Consider the following 22655-nt stretch of genomic DNA (forward strand, 5'->3'; position numbering starts at 1 on the left):
AGAGATTAAGCCCTTCGATAGATCCTTCCACTGTAAAAAAATCATGTTCGGACAAACACCCCTTGGGACCTTAATGAATTTTTAAATATTCCTTAAGATTTCCTGATTTCGCAAACTTTATTTTTTTTTCACCCTGTTTATATCCTTCATTTTTTTTTATTTTTGCAGGAGATTAAGCCCTTCGATAGGGCCTTCGACTGTAAAAAAATCATGTTTGGACAAACACCCCTTGGGACCTTAGTGAATTTTTAAAGATTCTTTAAGATTTCCCGATTTCGCAAACTTTATTTTTTTTCACCCTCTTTATATCCTTCAATTTTTTTTATTTTGCAAGAGATTAAGCCCTTCGACTGTTCATTTTCCAATAATCATTGTTTACCTCATCCTTATTTCCTTTTTTCCTCGCAAGAAATATTTGTCGAAATAAATTAAAAGCCAGAACCGGTATTACAGATTTCTGCTTTCGTTAATCTGTCAAAAGTCAACAACTTGTCAATTTTTTTCCATACAGAGTCCCGGCTTTAAAAACCGTAATTTCGTCTAAGTTTAACGTGGGCCGACGCATTCCACGTCCAAAAGTACTTAAATGACTTAAATAAACATGTTTTAAGTCATTAATTTAAAAAAATCCACGTAAATTTGTCCAAAACACGATGAAACATTTCAACACGATATTTTTTCTTGTAAGTATGCAAAAAAAAACCTAAATGAATTAATAATTTGATCAATATTCCAGCTTCTGGCCTTCGAAATTAACATCTATTTAACCAAGGACACAAAAAATGCTGTCGTTGATAACATTTACGATATCAAGGAGTTTAAAAAATTAATCAGGACAAAAACGAACGTTTTAGTTTGTTACACGAATTCGATCAAGCAGGCGTCCCAAGTGATCAAGGTCTTTAGGGAAGCGGCTGATGTTATCAAGGGGCAAGGCACCATGGTTGTAATGGACTGTTCAGGGTACAATTTTTCATTTTTTTGAATGTGATAAAAAAAACAATGTATTCTATTCAGGGAGGCAAAAAAAGTTTGTAAAAAGTTGAAGGTCACCCCTGATCCTTTCATTTTCAAACATTACAAAAATGGGGAATTTAACCGCGACTATGACAGAAAATTTACCGTTAGTTCAATGGTTAATTTCATGAGGGACCCCACTGGGGACTTACCTTGGGAGGAAGACGCCTCTGCTAGTGATATTGTGCACGTTCCGGACGCTGAGGTTGGTAGCATTATCACAAATCACCGATCCAGTGTTGGTGTTCCAGACTTTGGCTAAATTTATCAGACAGGAAAGCAGGCCTTTGATGGTCATGTTTTACGCCCCCTGGTGTGGTTTTTGCAAAACTTTGAAGCCGGAATATGTGGCAGCGGCTAAAGAACTGAAAGGACACTCGGTTCTGGCCGCCATTGATGTAAATAAGCCTGAAAACGCCGTCATTAGGACCTTGTACAATATTACGGGATTCCCCACACTTTTGTATTACAAGTAAGTTGGAATTATTTTCAGGCAAATGTTAGTCAAGTGTCCATGTTTTTTTTTGTTTTGTCGTTGTTCAGAGGATTGAGACGTTTGCCAGGTATTTTACTCAAGTAAAGCTTGGTCAGTAGTGAGCTTTTTACTTTTTGTGATTCTCTGGCGCTAAAGAACGTCACTTACACTTTGCTTCGCAGTTTAATTCAGCGTTTTGGCGCAAATTCACTGTTTTGTCGGGGAAGAACCGCCATTTGCACTTTTAATAATGTCACTGACGCGTTAGGTCTACCAATCGTATAAAATTAAAATGACATTTGATGCCTTTTCAGGCAATTTTTGTTCTGAATTGGAATAAATAATTAATTGAAAACACACACTTATAGCTTGTAACCTCTACTTAATCAAAAAGTAGGCGAAAAAATTAATAAATGCGAAGGCATCAACAGGTTCTAAAGTTTGGTACAACTTTTTATTTTTGTGGGTTTGGCTCACCAAATTTATACAAAATGACCGAAATCGTGTTTAAAAGCTTTTTTACTTACTTTTCCGTAGTTTGATTCAGTGTTTTTGAATAATTTCAATGTTTTAGTCGGGAAAAAACCGCCATTTTCACTTTTGGTAACGTCACTGTCGCGTCAGGTGCACCAATTGTTTAATACAAAATTGAGTTTTTTGACAATTTTTGGTTGAATCAAAGTAAAGGGGCATTTGAAAAAATTCGGACACAACCCGCGGTTTAAATATTTACATATTTGTGTAAAATTTACTGTAAAAACTGCAATTTTTGCATTAGTCAATCATCTTGGGGTACCAATCGTATAAGACTAAAATAACTTTGCGAATTTTCTCAAGAAGTTCTTGTGCTAATTTGTGATAAAACTTCAACCAATGTATTGCTATCAGTGGAACATTAACATTATTTACACAAAAAAGTGGTTTAATTAGTTAATTAGCATCGTTCGAAAAGAATCGGGTTAATTTCAGGCGTCCAGAGTGCTTTTTAGCTCAATTGTTTACGAGTCACGCTTTAGGTATGCAAAAAAGTCCGCTTTTGTTCGTTTGCTTTGTAAAAACTAATACGTCCACCACCATTCTGAGCCCAATTTCCCCAGAAACGGTGCGATGAAATTCCAATACGAAGGCGACAATAAGCGCCAAGCCATCGTCAATTTTATGAAAAACCCCTCAAAGCCGGTGAAAGTCAAGGAACAAGAATGGTCTGAAGTCGACAGCGAAGTCGTCCACTTAACCACGACCAACTTTGACCCCGTTGTTAAAGAGGAAGCGTCTTTGCTTGTAATGTTTTACGCCCCTTGGTGTGGCCATTGTAAGAAAATCAAGCCCGAATACGAAAAAGCCGCCGCTAAGCTCAAATCAGACGGGGTAAAAACACAAACTGTGGCCAACCCCACACACTAAAAATTCCTATCAGATTCCAGGTATGATGGCCGCGGTTGATGCAACGAAAGAAGTGAGTATTGCTGACCGTTTCTCGGTCAAAGGCTACCCCACGATGAAATATTTCACGTACGGGGAACACAAATTTGATATTAATTTGCGAGAAGCGACAAAAATTGTCGAGTTTATGAAAAATCCAAAAGAACCACCGCCGCCTCCACCACCGGAAAAACCATGGTCGGAGGAGGAGTCCAGTGTTGTGCATTTGAACGAAGAGAATTTTAAAAGTTTTCTTAAAAAGAAACGACACGCACTTGTTATTTTCTACGCACCTTGTAAGTCAGGTCTAGGGATATCTAAAGGTTAGGATGCGAAACGACGCACACATAGAACGTTCCGTCGCCAGTGGGCGCAGTTGTTCCAAAGATGAAAAAAACAATTTAAATTTTTACTCGTTTCGTCTCCTAAGTTCTGGTCCCCATAGTCAGGCCAAGTTAGTGGTAAAAATCCCTAGGGTGTGGCCACTGCAAGAAAGCTAAACCCGAATTCACCAAAGCAGCGGAATTTTTCAAGGACGATCCCAAGGTTGAGTTTGCAGCAGTGGACTGTACGACGTATCAGGGCGTTTGTTCGGCTCATGAAGTTAGCGGTTATCCCACCATTAAGTATTTCAGTTATTTGAATAAAGTTGTTAAAGCGTACAACTCAGGCCGGACGGTACGTTTTTTTCTAGTTAATTGGTTCGTTAAATTGTCTTTTAGGCCGATGATTTCATTGCGTTTATGTCAGATCCAGAAGGCAATGGCTCAAGTCAAAAAACAATTGTTCCACAATTGACTGATGCCAACTTTGAGGAAGAAATCTCAAGCAAGTCGGCTGTGCTTGTCATGTTTTATGCACCATGTGAGTATTGTTTTTGGGTTGGTAGCGGGGTCAGTGACCTGGGAATGTCAAATAGGGTGCAAACAGTGCAAAGAAATAAAACCAGAGTACCAGAAAGCCGCCAATGAGTTGAAACAGGACGGATTTATTGCTCAATTAGCTTCAGTTGACTGTAGTTCGAATCCTGTAGTCACTGATAAGTACGACATTGGCACATTTCCCACTTTTAAGTTGTTTTTAAACGGTAAGTTCGTGGCCGACTTTACCGGCAAAAGTACGAAAGACGATATTAAAAGTTTCGTGGTTGATGTGAAAAATCGTAAAAATAAGGAATTGTGAGATTTTTACTGCATATTTTAGAAATAAAAAACGGTTTAAATTTTTTCTGTTATTTATTCATCATCACAAAAATACTTTACCTACATACATAAGTTAACAGAATTTTTTAAAAATTCGCTAGTGAAATATCAACTACTTCTTACGTGTCGTTGACGACGACAAAGAAAATAAATAAAAATGACAATTGAACAATTAGACGTTCCTGTAAAGAAAGAAAAAAAATTGCGTGGTATAAATAAAACAAAAAAGAAAACATAAAAGCAAACAAATACTACAATTAATACCGGTATGGCTTTGGCCTTGATATTTGGACAAACACACAAGCAAGATGTGGTCTTTTATACGTACACAATGCGCATCGTGTTGGTGAATCCGGATCCTTGCTTCCACCCTGTGACGATAATCACCGGGTCACCTTGTTTTATGAAACCTCGAGCTTTGCCGAACTCGATGGACGTGTTAACACGAGCCTCGACGTCCTTCAGCCAGTCGTCCTTCCTCTCGGCTAAAAAAAAAGTTAAAAACAAAGAAAAAAAAACTGAACTGAAGACAGTACCTTCGTAATGGAGCGGCAAAATCGCCCTATACAAGTGTGCCTGTCTTGCAGTTTGCGCATTCCTTGTAACTGCAATAATGGGACACCTCGGTCTATACTTGGAGATGAGATGTGCAGAGCGTCCTGATGTTGTCACCACAACAATCGCAGCCGCCAAACACTTGGACGAAGCCTCAGCTGCTGCAATGGCCACAGTATGAGCAGCATCCATTGGAGGCACAGCCTAGAGACACAAACATTTTCAAGTCCCCCAGGTTACAAAAAAATTCCACCCCCAAACCTTGCTTGTAAGATCTTGAAACAACTGTTTCTGCCAAATCGCCGCCTCTGCCTCTTTACAAATATTCGCCATTGTGTGCACACACTCCAAGGGGTAATCCCCCTTGGCCGTCTCCCCCGACAGCATCACACAATCAGCCCCATCCAGGATGGCATTGGCAACGTCGGAGCTTTCGGCCCGAGTGGGCCGTGGCTTTTTCACCATGCTTTCCAGCATCTGGGTGGCGCAAATGACAGGTTTTCCCACTTTGTTGCACTTGGCAATCATGGCCTTTTGCGCAAGGAAGACTTTCTCCGTCGGTATTTCAATGCCTAAGTCACCTCTCGCCACCATGATGCCGTCACTAGCCTTGATTATCTCATCCAGGTGTTGCATCCCTTGCTGGTTTTCGATTTTGGAGATGATGAGGATGTTTTTGCCTTCGGGGCCGAGGATATTGCGAATCTCGCTAAGTGCACTTCCGTTTCGGATAAACGAGGCGAAAATCATGTCGACGCCTTGTTCCACGCCGAATTTCAGATCGGATTTGTCTTTTTCCGAAACGGCGGGGAGGTCGACGGGGACGCCGGGCAGGTTGACGCCTTTGCGACTGCCCAGCATTCCGCCGTTTTCGATGGTGCAGATCAAGTCGGCGCCTTTGATTTCGGTGCAAACGAGCGACATGAGGCCGTCGTCGACGTAGACGCGATTGCCGACCTTCAGCACTTTTTGGATGTTTTCGTAGTCGACGTAGACGATGCTGGCGGTGCCTTTTTCAGCGTACGCTTTGTTGGTGGTGAGGGTGATTTTTTCGCCGCGTTTCAGTTCGACTTCCGCTGAACCGCCCTGAAAAAATGTCAAGGACATGCGATTATTTTAAAAAAAAAACAAGTTGGTTTTGTTAATTGACAAGATTGTTTAATGTTTGCGAAACTAATTAATGCAAATAGCACTATTTTTGAGAGATTCAAAATTATAGTTTGGATTCAAATCAGAATAGAATATTCATGGTCACCTCAAACACCATGTTTGCTGGTGTAAATAACTTAATACGAAAGATGTACGCACATAAGATGATTTACTTGAGAAAAAAAAACACAATCTAAGAGTACCTATGTATTGTTATTTACATTCAAATTCACTTAAATATAGTTTTAAGGAAAATCTATTTATAAATCAGTCTGAAAAATGTTCGTAAATTAAACTTATCAATTTTTAATCTGATGGAAAGTTTCCGAATTAAAAAACGCATTTTTACAATAAGAGTGTCTAACAATTTTTTATTATATTGTTAGATATCAGTACAATGTGTTAATATGTCGTCATGGAATTTTCATATTTTGTTGTCACAACATTTACTGATTGCATTGTTATAAGTGATTTTGCAATGATATTTATTTTCTTTCATTTAATAAAATAAATATTGAATTCTAATAATAAACAATAAAAAAACAGTGACTAAATCTTAATCTGTGGTTTTAATTAATTAATATTTACTAGAAGAAATTGTAGAATTTTTTTCTATAAATTGGCATGCACAAGGAAAAAAAACAAGTACGTAAAAGCAGATTTCTGTATGATTATTAGTTATGATGTAATTACAGTTGAACCTCATTTATCCGAACTACGGATACATATAACTAAAACTAAAATACAACGTTCCCGTCCTCGATAGTTCCGTTTCCATTACCCTAAAGTTTTCAGAGCAATAAATTTATAAAAACTGTTGTAATTAAATAACGGTTAGCACAAGGCGAATAAAAAAAATACAGGCAGATAGAGCATCAAATTCTCAATAATCGGAGATAAAAATAGTGCAAAAATTACACCTTAAACTATATTTAAAAAAATTTCAAAGTTTTACCAATTTGTACTTTGCCCCATATTTTTCAAAACGCTGCGAATACGGTTACAGATACAAGAAAAATGTTCAGAGGAAAGTTGTAGAGAATTAAATTTCCTTTAAAAAAGTCCGCGAGACCATATCCCTATCTTCAACCATTTAGGCCCCAAAGTCATTCAAAGACGCCCAAGCGATGGATTTGCTTCATTTTGCCGGTGGTCAAGTATTGGAAAATTTATTTATTCCTAAACCGTTCAAGATAGACACATCGTGTCGCGGATTTTTTTGTAGAAAATTTAATTCTCTACAACCTTGTCTCTTTCACTTTTTTGTATCTTCAACCGTATTCGCTGCGTTTGCAAAAAGAACGGAATAATTCTAAGTGATAATTTTTTGGGCACCGTCGCCTATTTATTAAAACGCTGCGAATACGGTTGAAGATACAAAAAAGTGTAAAGCACGACGTTGTAGAGAATTAAATTTGCTACAAAAAAGTCCGCGACACCATATTTTTATCTTCAACGGTTTGGGTATAAATCCACTTCCAATACTTAACCACCGAAAAATTTAAGGAAATCTGTGGCTTGAGTGTCTTTAGGGCCTAAACCGTTGAAGATAAAGATACGGTCTCGCGGACTTTTTTAAAGGAAATTTAATTCTCTACAACTTTCTTCTGAACATTTTTTTTGTATCTTTAACCGTATTCGCAGCGTTTTAAAAAATACAGGTCGAAGCGCAAATTTTTAATTTTAAATAATTTTTTTCTCATGTTTCTCATGAAAATTTTAGTCGTCAGTTTTTCTCAGTCTGTTGAGAATGCAAAGCTCAACATTTCTGCATTTTTTTCCAAGTTATTAGTAAACTGGTTGAATTTAAATTAATTTGAAACGATTTGACGCCGAGACAGTGTAACGCTCGAAGCGCCCTCATTTTTCCACTGTCGTACTACATCTTTGGGTGCGATTTTATATCTCGTTTCGTCTCCTAAGTTATAGACCTTCGTAATCCGCACAAAAGGACCGCAAATAATTCGACTTTTAATCGTACAGATAATAATACGTCGCCGTATCTTATAACTGAAATTTTTCCCGTATTTACTGTTCATTATCAGCAACCTGCCAAATAAATTAGTCAAAACTCTAAAAAGTAAAGTCATAATCATAAAAGCGCGTTTCACAATAGAACAGTTAATCTCTTTCTTTCTAATTCGAGATATAGTGCCACAATTATCTTTAGTTATCACGCAAAAGTATTAAATTTCACTCATCTCATTAAAAAAATGATCAAATCAGCGCTGGAAATAGCTCACCCCTTCGAGCAGCCCGGTCCTGATCTCGGGCCCTTTGGTGTCGAGCGCAATGGCCAAAGGATACGACATTCCAATTTTTTTGCTATAATTCGCCACAGCCGTCCTTATATTTTTAATAGTCTCGGCGTGGTACTCGTGCGAGCCGTGCGAGAAATTCAAGCGTGCGATATTCATGCCAGTCTCCATCATTTTCTCCAACATTGCGGGGTCGCGCGAGGCCGGCCCTGCAAAAATTTTTCAAATTTTGACATTTCTCCTCGCCCATATTTTACCAATGGTGCAAATAATGCCAGAAAGGCGCACAAAGGGCGCCTTCGATTGGATGTCCAGAGCGCACATGTGGTCCAGGTGGGTGCTGGCGTCGGCCGCCTCCATCTGCAGGGGCGGAACGCTGGAAGAGGCCATCTGAAAGCACACCAAGGCGAGAATTATTTCGGGGAAAAACCGACGATTCGAATCCACCTCGCGCTCGTCATTGTCGTAAATTGTCGTGAAAACCATTTTCCGGCAAGGAAATCTTAACGCACAGCTTTCAATCAATACCACGAACGCACTTGATTTGCCCTTGCAAACGCTTCTCCCACCACCAAGGAGCAAAGCTGGCACTAGCATTTAACCAAACGCTTTATTTATAGACTTTTCGGCAAAAAACGCAGATTTCGACGACGCTCAGGTGCCCGACGATAAGCAAACGAAGCCTTACAACCGATTTTTACCACGTAAGTGCGAGAAATTACGCTTTTATTAATAGAACTGGGCGCTAGACCGAATTAGAACATGTTACGGGTGGCTAATAGAACAAAAATGCAAAAATTTTGGGTTATGTAATAGGGGAAAGCCCCGAATTTACCTTGGCCTGCGCTGCGGTGAACCCCGGCTGACAACAATCCAAAAATTGCTCTTTCAACATCTCAGCGATTTTAAATTGACACTAACTTGTCAAGTGACAGGTCACGTGACGCGGTCAAGTCTGCCGCTCCAACGCCATCTCTTGACCGAGTCAAGTCGAGAAAACAGGCCATTGACAGAACCGTGATTTATTAAAAACGAGCATCTCATATCAAAAACACACATTGACCAAAACAAATCAGAGATTTTTTTTAACCGTTCGTTTAACTGTAATAACATAAAGTTGTATTTTTTTAAAAATTTAAATAGTTACCTATGACATTTTCGAAAAGCTTATTTTTTTCTGATTTGATATGCCTATTTGTCTAAGACATAATTTTAAATATTTAAGAAAAAACAAAACATTTCGCTTTTTCTTTATAGTAGGCCATGAAAAAATTTTGGTTTTTTAATTAAAACTATGAAAATTGTATTACGCAACAGGTATTTATAATTTAATGATTTTTTAAACCCTAATTAATTCAAAAACAGCATAATAAATTTTTATTAGATCAAATTTTTGCAATTAATGAAAATTATTTGTTTTTATATTTAAAATGGCAAGCTTACGTTGTCATTCTATTTTCCAATTTTAAACATGAAATGTCGGAAGAAGAAAAATCTTATTAATTGTATGATTGCGTATCAATAAAATTTTATTTTCCAAAAAAATGTCAATCCAAACACCAAAATCAAATTCCATCTGCGGTAAAAAAATACACAACATTATCAACGTCACCTCCATTGCACTAAATCATAAAAAAGTGGCATCAAATGGTAGTGACACATCGTTTTAAATTTTTTGCACATTTTTTATGTAATTAAATCTGCTTCGCTCGTATATTTGTTCAATTGAAAATAACTTTTACATAGCTTATTTTTATAATTTCACATTTTTTACTTTAATAACCGTTCACAAAATTTCTAGATTATGCACACCTTTTATGTGAAATAATTTTTCCATGGCCAACTACTTTCAAATATTTTAAATCAAAAATATATAAAAATTTCAACTATATGACCAACTAAAATCGGAATATCTAGGAAGCCCTGATCCACTATGACAGTGCCCTCTCTTGATCAGACCTCGAATTATGAGGTTTTATCCCCTCCACCACTTTTCCGGTTTTGATCACTTCTGCCGTTGACGTTTTTGATTTTGCCCGTTTTTTGCTAGACAAACACGTTTCTGGTAATGAACTGTTCTAGCGCAATTCTCGTCTGTTTCTAAATTTGACCGATTCTACCAATGAATTTTCTGTTGATAAGGCGTAAATTTTTCAATTTTTCCAAATCCGTACGCGTCCCCGATGTTTGAATTGACAATTTCGATATTTGAGTGAAAATTTTGCCCCAAATGGGGTTACGTACCTTTTTCGGGGGGCTTGCCATCACTTGAACACTTGTTGAATGTTGAGATGCGGTAAAATTGGTCAAAATTGGAATTTGCACGGCCTACTTATTCGACCGATCTGCAAATGACAGGTAGAGGTCATGGAAGGTCACCGTGAAGACGTGGTAATGTTTTGATTGGTCGAAAGCCTCGCTTCTCGCCGGCGATTGGCGGATTCAGACCCGGGAGTGGGATTTGATTGGGCGACTGTCATTTGTTACAGTGTGATTCATTTTTTAATTATCGTGATAGTGATACAAGAATGAAGGAAGAATTTTATCAATAGGTCACACGTGTGACACGTGACCACGTTATGCCAATAAAACACAAACTATAGTAAAACTTATTTATTAATAGAAAAATGTATAAAATACATTCGAGTCGCGCTACTAAATTAATTACGAGAATTTTAAAAATGGACATTTGTTATTTACATTTTTTACACACAAAAAATCACAACAATGGGTTAGGAACACAGTTAGAGATCAGACGTCTTGTGAATCTATCGTTGTGTAATGCACTTTCCTCGTCAGGGCCTCCACCACGGGCCCAAACCTGCCCTTGACCTTGTCTTTCTTCAAATAGGCGTAGGTGGCTAGTAGGGTTAGCAAAACAATGGTTAAAACAATGAGTAAGACAGTAATGCCTTGGGAAATTTTGGCGTGTTTAGCTGCCGCCAAATTTTTCAAGTTGAGTATGTACTTGTTGCCATATTTGGCCTGGTGGCACTCCAGGTGGTCTTTATTGCGCACTTCCACCCTGGTGGTGAGCAGCCAATTGTACAAGTTCCTGATGGCTTGGTCACACCTGAAGGGGTTTCCCCGGATCTCCAGCGTGAAATGGCGGCCGGGCGTGGCCAAGCTCTCAAAATGGCTCAAATCGGCCTCACTGAACTTGCTAATGTTATTATTCTCCAAATCCAAGTAGCGCAGCTTGTTCAAGCAGCGCAAGTTGAAGTTGAGTCTGGGAATACTGTTATCGCCCAAATAAATGTCATGCAAGTCGGGTAAATCACAGAAAACGTTCTCGTCCTTGAAGAATTTGATCTCGTTTTGTTCTAAATGCAGTTTGTACAGCTTGGTCAGATTACTGTTGACGAAGATATCGTGCAAGTCGTTGGCCAAAGCGGCGTCGGTGTTGTCGGCGAAAGCGTTCGTCAAATGCAGCTCTTTCAAGTTGTAAAAGTTGGAAAAAACGCGCGGGTGGTGGAAATTGCCGTCGTCTTCGTTCGCAATCGAGATGTTGTTGTGGTTGAGGATCAGACGTTCCACACTCGGGACGTGGTGGAAGGCCTTGCCCTTGATCTCGCGAATCCCGTTATTGCTCATATCCACAACTTTCAACTCGCTCAAGTCCAGCTCCTCCCCAAAGACGTTCATTTCCAGCACCGGGACGTGGTTCCCGGTGAAGATCAGCATCTGAGTCTCCTCCGGGAGCTCCTGGAGCATGTCGGTGTTGCGGAACGCCTGATTCGTGCAATTAACTGCGAAGAAAGTCTGAGATTCGAAGTAGATTTTCCCGCAGTTGCAGCCCTTGAGCAGCTTCGAGCGGCATTGGTTCACGTTGGCGGTGGCAAGGGCGGCGAAGGCGAGCACGAAAAGGGGGCGCAACATCTAACAAAATTAACAATGACACTGTAACACACCAAATAAACCCAATTAAAATACCTTTAGCGAGGGGAAACCCACTTTGACGATCTGGTATTTCCCAAATAAGGTGGGATGGACAGGTTTTGGGTGGTGCTTCCTGGGTGTAGGTAAATGATTGGGACGTACCTTGCCGATGGGACGAAAATTGATGGGTTCTGATGGGATGTTTGTTTACAAAAGACGACTTTGTGTGCAATGTACTCCACAAAGCAACATTTTTAGGACAGGTGGGAGAGGAGTCGCTGAAGCAACAGGTGGGATAAAGGTTGCGGAAGTGTATTGTTGGTTGCATACCACCGTTTCACCATTTCTAGCCTAACGGTTTAGTTTTTCCAATTATGGGCCCAATTTTCATAGAAAATAGAGCTATTCAAGGGTGGTGATTAGGGTTAAGTTGGCGAACCTGAATTTTATTTTTAAGTGGTAGCATTGGTTATACACATTGGGTAAAACTTAATTCTACAATGTAAGTATCGCAAGATTTTGTTACAAACAGCCGCTTTAAGCTGATCTTTTTAGTGAAGAAACTACTTCACTCTGTTACTGTATAACCTCACTTTGGCAAAAATGAGTTTGCACGAGCAAACGAGAAAAGAATTTGCAGAGCTATTAGAGATGAAACGCAAATTAACTAAATACAGTACTGCACTTAATAAGGAAATAATGAAAACCGATGTTGAATGGATGAATTTGAGTGCTATAGCTAAAAAGTTGGATAAAGCAGATGAAAATCCACCCCAAAATACAGTTTTGAAGAAAAAAGAAACAGCGCTCCTTGAAGAAACTGTGTTAAATTTAAACCCTAATAAAAATCATCAAAGTGGCTATGAGGAATTTGACAGTGATAGTGAATAAAGTGTTTTGTTAGTAATTAAAACAATATGGATACTCTAGAATTTAAATACACCGGGTGGCCATAAAAGATCGCGTCAAAAAATATATTGGCAACGATTAGATTTTGGCATTTGTCACCAACTTGACGACCCGGTATATTTATTTACTAAAAAAGAACTAATCTTTGAAAAGAGAAAAAAAATTTTTCCTAAATTCAGTTCCTCTAAAATTATAGTTTTAATTTTTTTAATGACTTTTCTATAGCTTTGAAACAGCTAATAGTTATTCTTAATCACATTATACAGTACTGTAATATTCCCTGTTACTTTTTCAATGAATATTCAGTGGCCTTGACCCACTCTATAAATTTAAATAAATTCTCATACTTGAAATGTTTTTGCTATTTTATTTCAACGAATGTGTCTCTCTGAGGACAAGGCAATAAAAAATAAATAAAAGCAAATTAAGACAAATTTTATTGACCATTGTAGCATCAAACATAAAAAATCTAGATATGTATAAATAAACCTTATGTAATAAACTGTTTATTACATCCTCTTCCTTTTTGCTTCAAATGCTCTAAGAGCCTTTAGGTTACATAATTTCCTGCCTTGAGATTATTGAATGAATAAGTAAAGAAAACAAAAAAACTCCTTTATTCACATAAAGTTTCACTACAGAAAATACGCACATTATTTAAGACTTTTAGCCCCCGGCGTTGATATATCTTAGCAGTTTACGAAACTATTTGTATTCAGGGGCGCGCCTCAGGTAAGGAAACAAGTTTTAGAGTGAGGAATGTGCTCACCTGCAGCAAAACGGTTCCGTTACGCCTTCTGCAGAACCATAAACGCGTAAAACTACAAGAAACGAGCGGTTTCTTCACGGCACGTTGCCAAACGCTCTCCGAAATCTTTGCCTCAAAGAAAGAAAACCAGAAAATTTCCAGATTTTTTATGACATAGACGGAATAATTCGTAGTTTTATTATTTGTTTGAAATAAAAACAACAAAATTCGCCCTTTTCGCAAAAAAATGAAGCTATTTTTGAGAATTTTTTTACATTTTTTTCTCCACAATCCTTTACCATAAATAAGAATAAAAACTGACGCTTTTAGGGGGCATTTCTCTGTGGGGAAGCCCCGAATCTTTATTTTGTTTCTGTGTTTAGACTACTCTACAGTGCTCAGAACTTGGAATTCGCCAATTTTGAGACACCCTGTATGCAAAATTAAAAAAATGCAAAATGTCATTTTGGGATATTTGACACTTTTCTCAAATTATGTGGCACAAGACGTTTGTTTGCGCAAAATTCCAATAATTTATGGTAATAATCAAGGTTTTAACTTAAAAAATAATCACCGCCGTGTAATGGAAAACCCCGTCATTATTTTTGTTGAGTTGGCAACGCCGCCCATTTTCCTGTACAACCCAGAAATGTCACGAACGTCACAGTGCAATATGAGAACGTAGTGTTTATTAGTCATGTCATTTCAAGCATTCCATTCAAATTCAGCAATTAGTTCATCTCGTCCAAGTGCCCCCTTGTGTTCGCGGGCCAATTAATGCGCTCGCACTTAACCTCAAAATGCCCGACTCTGTGGAACTGAGCGTGGAGCGCGTCCTCGGCGGCTTGGCCCTCGAGGGCGAAGAGTCGGAAATCTGCGACTTCTCGCTCGAGGAGCAGAACGCGGCTTGCGAGAGCCAGGGGGTGCAGCCCACAGTGAGCCCCAATTTCAAGCCGGTGATTGGCGAGACGGTCACTTACGTGGTGGCCGTGGTGCTCATCAACGACCACAACGAGGTGCTGATGATGCAGGAGGCCAAGGAGTCGTGCGCGGGCAAATGGTACGCTCTGGCAGCCCCCTTGCTGGTGTCTTGACGGCTTTTTAGGTACTTGCCGGCGGGCCGCATCGAAAAGGGGGAGACCATCAGCGAGGCGGGCCAGAGAGAGGTGCTGGAGGAGACGGGGCTGCATGTGCAATGCACCACTCTGATAATGGTGGAGTGTGCAAGGGGCTCCTGGATACGGTACGTGCTCACGGGGGTGGCCACCGGGGGCAAGCTAAAGACACCGGCTGAGGCAGACAAGGAGTCACTGCAAGCCAAATGGGTCGCTAATTTGGGGGAATTAACGCTAAGGGCCACCGATATCATGGATTTGATTAACAGAGCCAGGTATTTGCCATTTTTTTATTTGGGGTTGGTAGTACACAGCATACACTAGAATGCACAGTGGGGACAACTCAGTTCTTGCTTCCTGAAAAATAGATTTCGTACAGTCAAGTAGGCCTTTAAATAAATTTGACATTTTGAAAGAAAATCTAGGTTTTTTAACTATTCGGATCGTAGAAAAAATTGTGTATTTTCCCCAATATTTTGATTTAAATAAATTCTCACACATACCCTAGCAAATTTTGTACGATTTCCTCCAAATCGTGTATTCTGTATTCGGTCAAATCCGCCAATTGTTCGGTCCATGGTGTTAGCCCGATGTCAGAACGGCCTGCTGAGACCACAGCAGCTGCTAATTTCGACGGTTGGTAGAACTGCATATAGTGCACATTTTCGATGATTGTGTTCAAATGTGCGGAAACAGCTTCCCGGAAATTATAAAATAAAGTTCGCACAGTATTGCCTTCTTTTAAATCGCCACTAGTTAGAAATTCCTGCATGAAGTAAAATACGTAATGCACAGCACTCTGAAACTTTACGTCATGTTGAAACATATGAATGTTTAAGTAATACTCCAACTTGATGTAATCAGCGATTGAGTATTTGTTGCCAACTAATAAATTTAGTTCGCTGATTCGGGGAATTTTTTGTGAATTTTCTTCCAGTTTTGCTGAAATAATTTTAGGGTTTTTTTTTTTTTTTTTTGGGGTGCAATAAGTTACGTCTTACAGGCCGTTAGAAGGCACACGTTTGCCACCAGAAGTAGTTTTTCGGGGATTATGTGGTGTTGGTCCATAAACAGGTCTAAAATATAGACGGCCACATGTAGACAGCTTTTACTCAGCAATTTTTCACTACAGATTTTGGTAATGTAGCGCACGAGAAACGGTCTATAAGTGAACTAAAACAAAAACAAAAATTATTTTTCGTATTAATAATACAAATACTTGGTAACAAAAAGCATTATTAATTAATATAATATAATAATAAAATTATAAATTGTTTTTCTCCATATCTGTGAGTTTTTTCAGAATTTTTATACAATATTTTTTATAATTAAAATTAATTAATTAATTATATTTTTTGCTGGAAAACGAAGTTTTATAATGACATCTGAAATCTTAATATTTTGATCAATACTAATATTATTAATTAATATAGCAAAAAGAACGTAATAATTCTAAGTCATAATTTTTTGGGCACCGTCGCCTATTTATTAAAACGCTGTGAATACGGTTGAAGATACAAAAAAGTGTAAGGTACGACGTTGTAGAGAATTAAATTTTCTACAAAAAAGTCCGCGACACCATATTTCTATCTCCAACGGTTTAGGTATAAATTTACTTTCCCATACTTGACCACCGACAAAATGGTGGAAATCCGTCGCTTGAGCATCTTTGAACGTTTTTAGGGCCTAAACTATTGAAGATAAAGATATGGTCCCGCTGACATTTTTAAAGGAAATTTAATTCTCTACAACTTTCTTCTGAACATTTTTCTTGTATCTTTAACCGTATTCGCAGCGTTTTGAAAAATACGGGTCGAAGCGCAAATTTTAAATCTTAAATAATTTTTTTCTCATATTTCTTATGAAAATTTTAGTCTACAGTTTTTCTCACTCTGTTGAGAATGCAAAGCTCAACATTTCTGCATTTTTTTCCAAGTTATTAGTGAATTGGTTGAATTTAAATTAATTTAAAACGATTTGGCACCGAGACGGTTAACGCTCGAGGCGCCCTCATTTTTACACTGCCGTACTACATCTTTTGGGTGCGATTCTGTATATCGTTTCGTCTCCTAACTTATAGTTCTTCGCTAAGTAGAATTATTACCACATAATTTTATTAATAAGCAAATAAAGTTACAGTCCTTTGTACCCAATTTCCACCACAATGATTTTTACGAAAGCGTAATTTTAAACTTTGTGGTAGTTTAAACATACTGGACTTAATAGCACTTAATTGTAATTTTTTTAAATGAGAGCACAATAATCTGTCTGACTTACTTGAGGTGACTTGTGGAAAAAGCTGGTTCTATTTTGCTCCCTTTCCTTAACAACGCGTTTAAAATCCTCCCTGTATTCCCTATAGCTATCGTAGACGTCTTTCCGTAACTAAAAGCAAACTTTTCACCTAAACCCACCCTCAAACACTATCACTTTACATGAAATACTGAATCTTCAGCGACTAGCGTCGTCGTCATCTTGCAATTTTTTGGCACTGTTTTTTATCGCTCTTATCAGGGCGTTCAAAGAGGCAAGAAAAGCCCGCGACCAAACCTGGCACAAAGACCAACTTCCGTGTCTTCGCCCCCATTCCAGACTCCTCCTGCGACTAGTCGTCGTAATAAAGAAAAAAGCCACGAATCGCGTCCACGTTTTAATAAGCGAGAAGACTTCGTGGCATTTACCCACTTGTGAAATCCACCCGTCGAAAAATCTGCATTCGACTTTGAAGCGCTTTATGGTGGATTTGTTCGGGGCTGACGTGGGGCCCCACAGGCCACATGGGTTGCTTTCGGTGGGTTTATTGAATTTTTAGAGTGTGGAGGTTGAAAGGGGGTTGTAGGTGGAGTATGACCCGCGCGACCGTAAAGACGGGGCTTGTTTGACGCTGCTAGTGGCGTTTAGGCCCCCTTTGGAGGAGGTCCCCATCATTGGCAAGTGTGTCTGGCATGAGGCCTCCAAGGAGCTGGGGGAGAGGCTCCTGGCCAAGGTGGCCTCCAAGAACTCCACCATTCCGATCCATGTTATTTGTTGAAGGTGCTACGAGTACTAACCGGGCAGTATTGTGGTTAAGGAACGAGTAAATTATTGTTGCGGATTAACTGTTTATTATAGTTTTGTATTTTATTATTGTTTGTGCATGTTATTGTAATAAATTATTATTTATACGACAAATCAAATAAAATCTACAAAATAAACGGTTGTCTTTTTTGTTTGAACTTTTTCGCGACTTGAATTTTGTAAAATCTGGGGATTTTCGTTTTGTGCGGTTGTGCTTCACGCTGTCCATGACCTCCATAAACAAAAACAAATGAGTGTATCTTTTGACATCTTTCAAAAAAGCAATTAAGGCCTCAATCGTCACGTAAAGCCGTAATTTTATGATGAAATTTTCGAAAAATTTGTATTTATGATGCCCGATTTGCTAAAGCAAAGGTGAGTCCTGTTGACCTTGCAGCAAACATTGATCCTGATAGCGACTCTTCAATCAGATGGAAAACAAAATAAAAGGATGGAAAAGCAACCGTAACGTGTTAAAGTTGATGCAATGCCGGGAACTGAACAGCACCGCAGCAAAAGTCCTCAAACAGCGCACCCAATTCAGCGCCAATTTCATCCAGAGGTTAGGACTCGAGGCGGAGCTTGAGGGGCACCAGGGCTGCGTCAACTGCCTGGAATGGAGCCCCAACGGACTGTAAGTGCCTTTAGCCCCTTGCAGCAACTGACCGTTCACTCGCAGGCACCTGGCGTCCGGCTCCGACGACACCAACGTCATCCTCTGGGACCCCTTCAGACACAAGCAAATAAACGTGATCCCGACCCCACACATTGGCAATATCTTTTCCGTTAAAGTAAACAACCCGATCATTTTGGCACCGAATCTGAGCGTTTTTGCAGTTTTTAGCCGACGAAAATGTCATCGCGACGGCGGCCGGGGATTGCCGAGTGGTGGTCCAGAGCGTGTCGGGGGCCCTCGACAAGAGCGCCCCCTTGCTGGACTGCGCGTGCCACATCGGCCGGGTCAAACGCCTGGCCACGGCCCCCGACCAGCCTACTCTGTTCTGGTCAGCGGGCGAAGATGGCCTAGTTGTGTAAGGCAACTGTTTTGCCCAACCAAACACCTTAACTCACTTGCAGGCAATACGACTTGCGGGAACCCCACGAGTGTCCCACGCAAAGCAAGGTCTTAGTCGACCTAAGCTTCAAATCGGAAATCAAATGCATTGCTGTGAATCCCACAAAATCGCACTATATCGCAATAGGCGCCAACGACTGCTTCGTGCGCTTGTATGACAGGAGGATGATCAAAGTATCAATGGTAAAATAGGTAAAATGTTGGGGAAAAACTTGCATTTTTTGGGTTTTCAGGCGAATTTGTCGTTTAATCCGTCGAAGAGGACGTCCCCGCAGCCCCAAAACAGCGACTGTGTGCAATACTACGCCCCCGGGCACCTGGCACGCGAAAATGCCGGCATTATGAGCATCAAACTATCAGTCACTTATATCGCGTTCAATTCCGCCGGTTCAGAAATGTTGGTAAATATCGGGGGTGAACAGATTTATTTATTTGATGTAAATAATAGCCGACACATTAACGAACTCAAAATCCCCCAAAACTTACCTAAACGGCCCCATCAACCCTACCGGAATTGTTGCCAACCGGTAATTATCCCCCCAGTCACTACTAGGAAAATGCAATTTTTTTTAGAACGTACTGTTGGCTGAACTTAACGGGGTCAGCGCCGACTTGTTTGAGAAAAACACGGACTGTGCCTGCTTTTACATGAGGCGGGCGCTACAGGCGTACCAACGCAAGTGGTATTGAGACAAATAGCCAAAAAAAAAGGCTTGTTAATTTTTTTTTTCTTGTTAGGATGGGCGATTTGTATGCGGCAGCACGTGATTATTTACACGTGATTCAGCATTGGCCGGACCATAAACAGGCTTACATTGGATTAATCAAATGCCTAATTGCCATGAAGTGGGAAGACGAAGCCAACGCTTGGTTGAAACACTTTACAAAACTTTACCCCGAATGTGAAACCTCCTCGCAGGTGAAATTCCTCGTTGAGGAGTTGCAAGCGCTCAAAAACAGCGTCAAGTTTGAGGAGACGGGAGTGAAGAAGGTGGAAGATGATGAGAAAAAGTTACGTTTGGATTCGTTCGATTTTGAGAAGATTTACATAGGGCATTGTAATACCACGACTGATATCAAGGAGGCGAATTTTTTAGGTTGTTTGTGGTGGTTGTAGAGTGTTGGTTTTTTCACGGCGGCTTTCAGGTGATTGTGATAATTATATTTGTGCAGGATCGGACGAAGGGATCATTTTTATCTGGGATAAGAAGAGTATGAATGTGGTTAGGGCTCTCTTTGGAGATAACTCGATAGTTAATTGCATTCAACCACACCCTAGTGCCTGTGTTATAGCGTCCAGCGGGATTGATACGGCCGTTAAAATATGGTCGCCTCGGCCTGAGGTAAGCACAATTGCTGGTCTCACTTTGAAATTAAGTTGGCCACTCTACATTACGGCTTTTTTTTAATTCGATAAAGGTTCCAAAAAAAAGGCTAGTATGATTTTTCGAAAACGGATAACTTAGTCACTTGATCGGAAATTTTTCTCCGAAATATAGTAACTTTTTTCTATTAATTTTATTAATGTTGGAGTTTCCGTTGTCGTTTATTTAGGACGGCAAAGTGAACAACCGAATCGTCAAATGCATCTCCACTGTAGTCGAAACAAATCAGCATCGCATGTCAATGGACCCATTCGAATCAATGTTGGCGAGCATGGGTTACCAGATCGAAGGAAGCGCTTTAGACGGATCGTCCATTCAAGAAGTACCAACGTGCCGAACTAGCTAATTTTTTAACAAAACCATTACAACCAGATTTGTAACTGAAAGTTGCAAACGAATAAATCCACCTCTTGTTTACAATTTAATCGTAAACAACCGAAGGAATCGCTCATTTATTTTGTACTTTCTAGAGGGTGCGTTTTTGTTGTTGATTTTTAAATGATATATACACAATACTGTAAATAGTGTTTATGTTAATAATTTTAAAGATTTTTTAATTATCATGTAAACTGTAAAAATTAAACTGATTTGGGGAAATGACTTAATTAATCAACGGTGTGCACTTTTGGCGATTTGTTCCTTCAAAACTAGAATACTATTACGCTGTTCAGGTGGCAGCATTGCAATCTGCTCATCTGACAATTGCAGGACTTGCATAATCAGGGCCGCCTTTTCCTGGTCTGAGGCCCCAGCTGTACCTATACTTGAAGCAACATTGGCAGCTTGGCGAACTTGGGGGGTACTGGGGGGCCCCTGCGGGGCTCTGACCGGCTGCGGAGGCATCGCGTTTTGCTGAGGGGCTAAAATCAGACTTTCAACAACCAATTCAATTACGTACTTCACACATACGCATATTTTTCTGTCTTGGGTCAGCTCGCTGTTGTTGTCTCGGATCAGATGGGAAGTTGGCCGGACCTCCACGTGGGTCCCTATTAAAGCTAAGAAAAAGTATCAGTAAATTGTATTTCTAATCAATTGTAAATGGTTATTTACCTTTCCAATTTCTGATCCTGCTTAGTGAAACTGTTTAAATTTGAGTAAAAGGGCTCAAGGTTGAATTATTTTACTTACTTTTCGACAAGTGGCGGCGGAAGGGGGTTGGGGAGTTGTCCGGGCAAAGTGCGCATGTCCTGGTCGCCCAGGCGGCTGAGGCGAGGATCAGCCCCTCGGGGGTCCAGTGATCTTAGATCAACGTCTTGACCTGCAATAACGCAAACATTATTATTATTTATAATCAATTGTGATAAAAAAAATCACCTGTGAAGACCGGATTGGAATTATTATGAATCGCGGGGGCTGGCACCGGCTGAAAGTCCTGTCTTGGGGGCTGCACAGGCGTGGGATTCGAGACATAATTACTGTTAATCGGAATGGGGCCTGGATTAGTCTTTTCCTTGGGCGTCAAAGACGAAGGAACGGGATTTTGCGGATGCAACATTGTCTAAAACCCCCCAATAAAATATAAATACGCCCCCAAACCCCCAACTCACAGCCGCCGTATGCGGGTCAATAATCCTCATAACCACCTGCGCCTGCAGCAGAGCGTACGCCAACTGGGGGTTCTGCAGCAGCATCTGCCTGGCCTCAGTGGGGTTGTTCTGAATGCAGAGCTTCATCTGCTTCATCAACTCGAACATCTGCTCGGGGGGCAACGAGGCCACGGCTTTGCTGATGGCCTCGGGGGCCTTCTCGGCCTGAATCGGCTCGCCGTAGGGGTTCTCGACCGGGGGCTGGTTCAGCAAGTTTTGCATCTCCATGCGCGATTTCTCGGTACAGGCGTTGTCGACCCGGAGGTTGCGCCCCCCGATCTCGTACCCGTTGAGGTTGCGCATGGCGCTGAGCGCCGTCTCCTGGTCGCGGTACTCGCAGAAGCCGTAGCCTTTGGGCTTGCCTGTCTCGCGGTCGAAAACCAACCTAAAATTCAGGCGTTAGGGGGCTTCAGGGGGCAGGGCAACGTACTTGAATGACAGGACCTGGCCTACTTCGCCGAAAATGTCTTTGAGCTTCTCTTCGGTGGCTTCGTAGGGGATGTTGCCCACTGGAAGCAATGGGGTTATAATTATCACTTAAAATTTAAATAATTTGTACCAAAGACCGAACGCATTGACTTGTCCATGATATTTGCTTCTAAATTATCCATGGTGATTGTTTAATTCCAACTTGGAACGAAGTAATCAAGACACCTGGGACACCAATTTCAACAAACGGTCAGCGTTACCAACCCTCTACCTTTTAAAAAAGTACAAAATTATGCATTTTAAAGCCAACAATAACAAAAATGTTGGTTTATCTATTGTGGTTACAACCCTAAAGTGAATCGTAACGCCTGACTAGGCCTGTTTGTGCACA

The 22655-nt window shown here is 40.2% G+C and overlaps 7 protein-coding genes across 15 annotated transcripts; 3 read left to right on the forward strand and 4 right to left on the reverse strand.

Annotated features, from left to right (window-relative positions):
- The first annotated feature begins 459 nt into the window (after positions 1-459).
- LOC659551 (uncharacterized protein) lies at positions 460-4140 on the forward strand. The gene is made up of 9 exons (XM_965849.5): positions 460-683; positions 737-963; positions 1018-1222; positions 1269-1489; positions 2590-2860; positions 2910-3210; positions 3390-3592; positions 3637-3778; positions 3834-4140. The coding sequence occupies exons 1-9, from the start codon at positions 654-656 to the stop codon at positions 4094-4096; spliced, it is 1863 nt and encodes a 620-aa protein (XP_970942.2). The 5' UTR covers positions 460-653; the 3' UTR covers positions 4097-4140.
- Positions 4131-10483, reverse strand: LOC656993 (pyruvate kinase). 3 transcript variants are annotated; one of them, XM_008202089.3, is made up of 7 exons: positions 10323-10483; positions 8336-8468; positions 8064-8287; positions 4933-5757; positions 4653-4875; positions 4445-4601; positions 4131-4298 (listed from the first exon to the last, which is right to left on the reverse strand). In XM_008202089.3, exons 1-7 carry the CDS (start codon positions 10341-10343, stop codon positions 4289-4291), a joined length of 1593 nt encoding a protein of 530 aa, XP_008200311.1. In that variant the 5' UTR covers positions 10344-10483; the 3' UTR covers positions 4131-4288. The 3 variants fall into 3 exon arrangements, with proteins under 3 accessions (XP_008200311.1, XP_015839693.1, XP_966698.2); XM_015984207.2 differs by lacking the exon at positions 10323-10483 and adding an exon at positions 8914-9018; XM_961605.4 differs by lacking the exon at positions 10323-10483 and adding an exon at positions 8526-8756.
- Positions 10484-10676: 193 nt separating this feature from the next.
- Positions 10677-13811, reverse strand: LOC659492 (uncharacterized protein). Of its 5 annotated transcripts, none has more exons than XM_015984210.2 (2): positions 13636-13811; positions 10677-11978 (listed from the first exon to the last, which is right to left on the reverse strand). In XM_015984210.2, exon 2 carries the CDS (start codon positions 11955-11957, stop codon positions 10830-10832), a length of 1128 nt encoding a protein of 375 aa, XP_015839696.1. In that variant the 5' UTR covers positions 11958-11978; positions 13636-13811; the 3' UTR covers positions 10677-10829. The 5 variants fall into 5 exon arrangements, with proteins under 5 accessions (XP_015839696.1, XP_064213923.1, XP_008200310.1 ...); XM_064357853.1 differs by having other exon boundaries at positions 10677-11957; positions 13636-13810; XM_008202088.3 differs by lacking the exon at positions 13636-13811 and adding an exon at positions 12120-12463 and having other exon boundaries at positions 10677-11957.
- Positions 13812-13955: 144 nt separating this feature from the next.
- On the forward strand, positions 13956-17923 carry LOC656819 (uncharacterized protein). Its single transcript, XM_961520.5, has 4 exons — positions 13956-14674; positions 14720-15004; positions 17244-17520; positions 17569-17923. The coding sequence occupies exons 1-4, from the start codon at positions 14415-14417 to the stop codon at positions 17758-17760; spliced, it is 1014 nt and encodes a 337-aa protein (XP_966613.1). The 5' UTR covers positions 13956-14414; the 3' UTR covers positions 17761-17923.
- CycJ (Cyclin J) lies at positions 14244-17303 on the reverse strand. The gene is made up of 5 exons (XM_008202084.3): positions 17165-17303; positions 17007-17114; positions 15731-15902; positions 15233-15671; positions 14244-15086 (listed from the first exon to the last, which is right to left on the reverse strand). The coding sequence occupies exons 1-5, from the start codon at positions 17201-17203 to the stop codon at positions 15050-15052; spliced, it is 795 nt and encodes a 264-aa protein (XP_008200306.1). The 5' UTR covers positions 17204-17303; the 3' UTR covers positions 14244-15049.
- An 86-nt stretch (positions 17924-18009) lies between the features above and the next one.
- Positions 18010-20843, forward strand: LOC659428 (WD and tetratricopeptide repeats protein 1). 2 transcript variants are annotated; one of them, XM_064357852.1, is made up of 11 exons: positions 18010-18161; positions 18218-18420; positions 18466-18577; positions 18624-18817; positions 18864-19044; positions 19095-19258; positions 19310-19388; positions 19435-19544; positions 19600-19958; positions 20008-20204; positions 20416-20843. In XM_064357852.1, exons 2-11 carry the CDS (start codon positions 18218-18220, stop codon positions 20590-20592), a joined length of 1776 nt encoding a protein of 591 aa, XP_064213922.1. In that variant the 5' UTR covers positions 18010-18161; the 3' UTR covers positions 20593-20843. The 2 variants fall into 2 exon arrangements, with proteins under 2 accessions (XP_064213922.1, XP_970829.1); XM_965736.4 differs by having other exon boundaries at positions 19095-19388.
- CstF64 (Cleavage stimulation factor 64 kD subunit) lies at positions 20760-22649 on the reverse strand. 2 transcript variants are annotated; one of them, XM_015984208.2, is made up of 8 exons: positions 22395-22649; positions 22266-22344; positions 21797-22220; positions 21564-21747; positions 21378-21507; positions 21300-21329; positions 21156-21244; positions 20760-21106 (listed from the first exon to the last, which is right to left on the reverse strand). In XM_015984208.2, the coding sequence occupies exons 1-8, from the start codon at positions 22444-22446 to the stop codon at positions 20856-20858; spliced, it is 1239 nt and encodes a 412-aa protein (XP_015839694.1). In that variant the 5' UTR covers positions 22447-22649; the 3' UTR covers positions 20760-20855. The 2 variants fall into 2 exon arrangements, with proteins under 2 accessions (XP_015839694.1, XP_008200305.1); XM_008202083.3 differs by lacking the exon at positions 21300-21329.
- Positions 22650-22655: the final 6 nt, after the last annotated feature.

This window comes from Tribolium castaneum, chromosome 7, assembly GCF_031307605.1.
Source record: "Tribolium castaneum strain GA2 chromosome 7, icTriCast1.1, whole genome shotgun sequence".
In the NCBI taxonomy this organism is placed as follows: Eukaryota; Metazoa; Arthropoda; class Insecta; order Coleoptera; family Tenebrionidae; genus Tribolium; species Tribolium castaneum.